The 2,338-nt window shown below is 61.2% G+C and overlaps 1 protein-coding gene across 1 annotated transcript in view; it reads right to left on the bottom strand.

Moving 5' to 3' along the window:
- The window catches only part of CBX4 (chromobox 4), a 33,400-nt gene extending 31,992 nt beyond the window's left edge, over nucleotides 1-1,408 (bottom strand). Inside the window, exons 1-2 of the mRNA XM_049638124.1 lie at nucleotides 1,391-1,408; nucleotides 1,161-1,270 (exon numbers count right to left, since the gene is read on the bottom strand). Of these exons, the coding sequence (XP_049494081.1) occupies nucleotides 1,161-1,270; nucleotides 1,391-1,408 (128 nt within the window). The remainder of the gene's footprint in view (nucleotides 1-1,160; nucleotides 1,271-1,390) is intronic.
- Nucleotides 1,409-2,338: the final 930 nt, after the last annotated feature.

Genomic DNA, 2,338 nt, shown 5'->3' with positions numbered 1-2,338 from the left:
CGGGTGTGGGGGTGGGGTAGGAGGGTAGGGGTGTGGGAGGGTGGGAGTCGGGGGTGGGGAGGGTGAGGGGGTGGGAGGGCGGGAGCTGGGAGTGGGGATGGGGGTGGGGGTGTGGGAGGGCGGGAGTCGGGGGTGGGGTGGGAGGGCGGGAGTCGGGGAGGAGCTCACGGAGGCACACCTGAAGCTCAGTCCAGTCCGAAGGACCATCCTGTTTGGTTTCATTTATTTTTTGTTTGTTTTGTAAATTAACCTTAAACAAAATTTTTTAAAAGTTGATTTATTTATTTTTGAGAGAGACAGAGACCGTGTGAGCCGGGGAGGGGCAGGGAGAGAGGGAGACGCAGAATCCGAAGCAGGCCCCGGGCTCCAAGCTGTCAGCCATGAGATCATGACCTGAGCCAAAGTTGGACACTTAACCCACTGAGCCCCCAGGAGCCCCGCCAATCTCTTCGCTTTAAGTGGTGTATTTAAGTGATTGACACGCAAGGTAACTTATCCCTGTGCTTGAGTTGATTTTCTATTTGTTTCCTCTGTTTCTCTGCCTTCTGTGGGTTGCTTGAGCGTTCGGCTCCCGTCCTGATTCCTTCCCACAGATCTGGGGTGGATCTGGTTGTGGTTCTCCCTGCGGCTGCTCTGGGATCACTGACCCAGATCCACACGCATGGATCACTTACCTGCCGCGTGGACACGCAACCACTTGACTGACGTGTGGACCCCTCCCATTTAGGGCCCTTTACCTTTCTGACTTCGCCACAACTTTTAGATGGGCTGGGGGTCCGAGAACACTGGAGTTAAATGACGGGGTGAGCCCCGGCTCCCTGCGGCGCCCCCACGGCCCCTCCCGCCCCAGGAGATGCTGTGTGGCAGGAGGGCCCCACAGGGTCCTCCAGGCTCCTCCCGGCTCGGTTCCACCAGAGGCCACGCGCTGACATCCCGCCAGGCCGAGAGGAGGGCCCGCCGGCCCTGGAGCCTTCTGCAGTTAAGGTCTTAAGAGTGGAGTCTCATGAGCAGAGGGAGAAACGCAGGGTCCCCGGTCGGCATGTTAACACTGCTCACCCCAAACACCCCAGAGAGACGTGGGGCAGAGAGGAATTGGCATGAAACCTCCTTGAGGGATGCCGGCAGGGGAGGGGCGTCGGGGCCCAGCCCCGCTGGCTCACCTGGAGGCGTAGCCATCCTGTTCGCAGGGGGCGGGGAGGGTGGAAGTGAGGTGTGGCGGCCAGGGGTGCTGGGGGGTGCGGTGCAGGAGCCCCGGGGCCTCACCACATGGCTGCCAGGAGGAGGAAGAGGCTGTCACAGCAGGCCGGTGGTCCACAAAGCCCTTTCCAAGGTCTGGGCTGCCTGGCCTGTCCCCCCACGGCCCACCTGCCAGCCCTCTGCTTTCCGGTACCTTCCGGGTTGCCCCCATAACCTGTCCAGGTCCTGGATCCTCCTGCTGGAATGTGCCTGGGAAAAGGCCCTTCTGCTCACGGCGTGCACGGGATGCCTATGCGTGTGTGTATGCGGGTACGACGCGTGTGGGCATACATGCACGCACTCGTGTGTTTACACGTGTGTCCATTGCACGTGCCCAGCGGACCTGTGTGTGCCCGTGTGACGTGCGCGCATGTGTGTATGTGTGTAGGGTGCACGCGTGTGAGCGTGTGAGCTCACACACGCGTGGTGAGGGTGTATATGCATATATGTGTGCACGGCGCGCGTGTGTGGGATACACGCAGGGACGTACATAAGTGAGTGTGCGTAGGTGTGTGCGTGCGTGTCGCCGTGCGATGCAGGCGTGTGCACGTGCGTGTGTGTGCAACGCTTGGCTCTGTGCGGGAGGCACGACGGTGGGCAAAACCAGACGAAACCGAAGCAAGGCGAACATCTTGAGGGATATCGCGTGCACGGCAGTCTCACACCCTCGCGCATCAGGCAGTGTCGCAAAGGAGTGAGTTCGTCTGTGTTCGCCGAGGTGGAAGATGTTCGTCAAATGTTCGGTAGAGAGGAAAGAAAGTCCAGCATGCGTAACTGGCACACAAACCCACAAACGGTCACCACAGCCAAGAGGGTGGACGCATCCGCCGCCCCCCATCCCCTCTCCCTTCCCTCCGCCCTGCCCCTCGCCCCCCAGCCCTCCCCAGGCAGCCGCTGACCTGCTTTCCGTCACCGCAGATCCGCAGCTCGGTCAGCATTCGTACATTTCGTGTGGACGGAGGCCTCCCCGGCGCGTCTTCTTCCCGGCCTGGCTTCTGTCACGTGGCCAACGTCCCCCCTGCTCGTGCGGGATGGCGCTCGCTGCGTGGGAATAACTCGTTCGTTTATCCATCCACCTGTTGACGGCTGCCTTCCCGTGTGA

This window comes from Panthera uncia, chromosome E1, assembly GCF_023721935.1.
Source record: "Panthera uncia isolate 11264 chromosome E1, Puncia_PCG_1.0, whole genome shotgun sequence".
Taxonomy (NCBI): Eukaryota; Metazoa; Chordata; class Mammalia; order Carnivora; family Felidae; genus Panthera; species Panthera uncia.
This window is presented reverse-complemented; position numbering and strand designations above follow the sequence as displayed.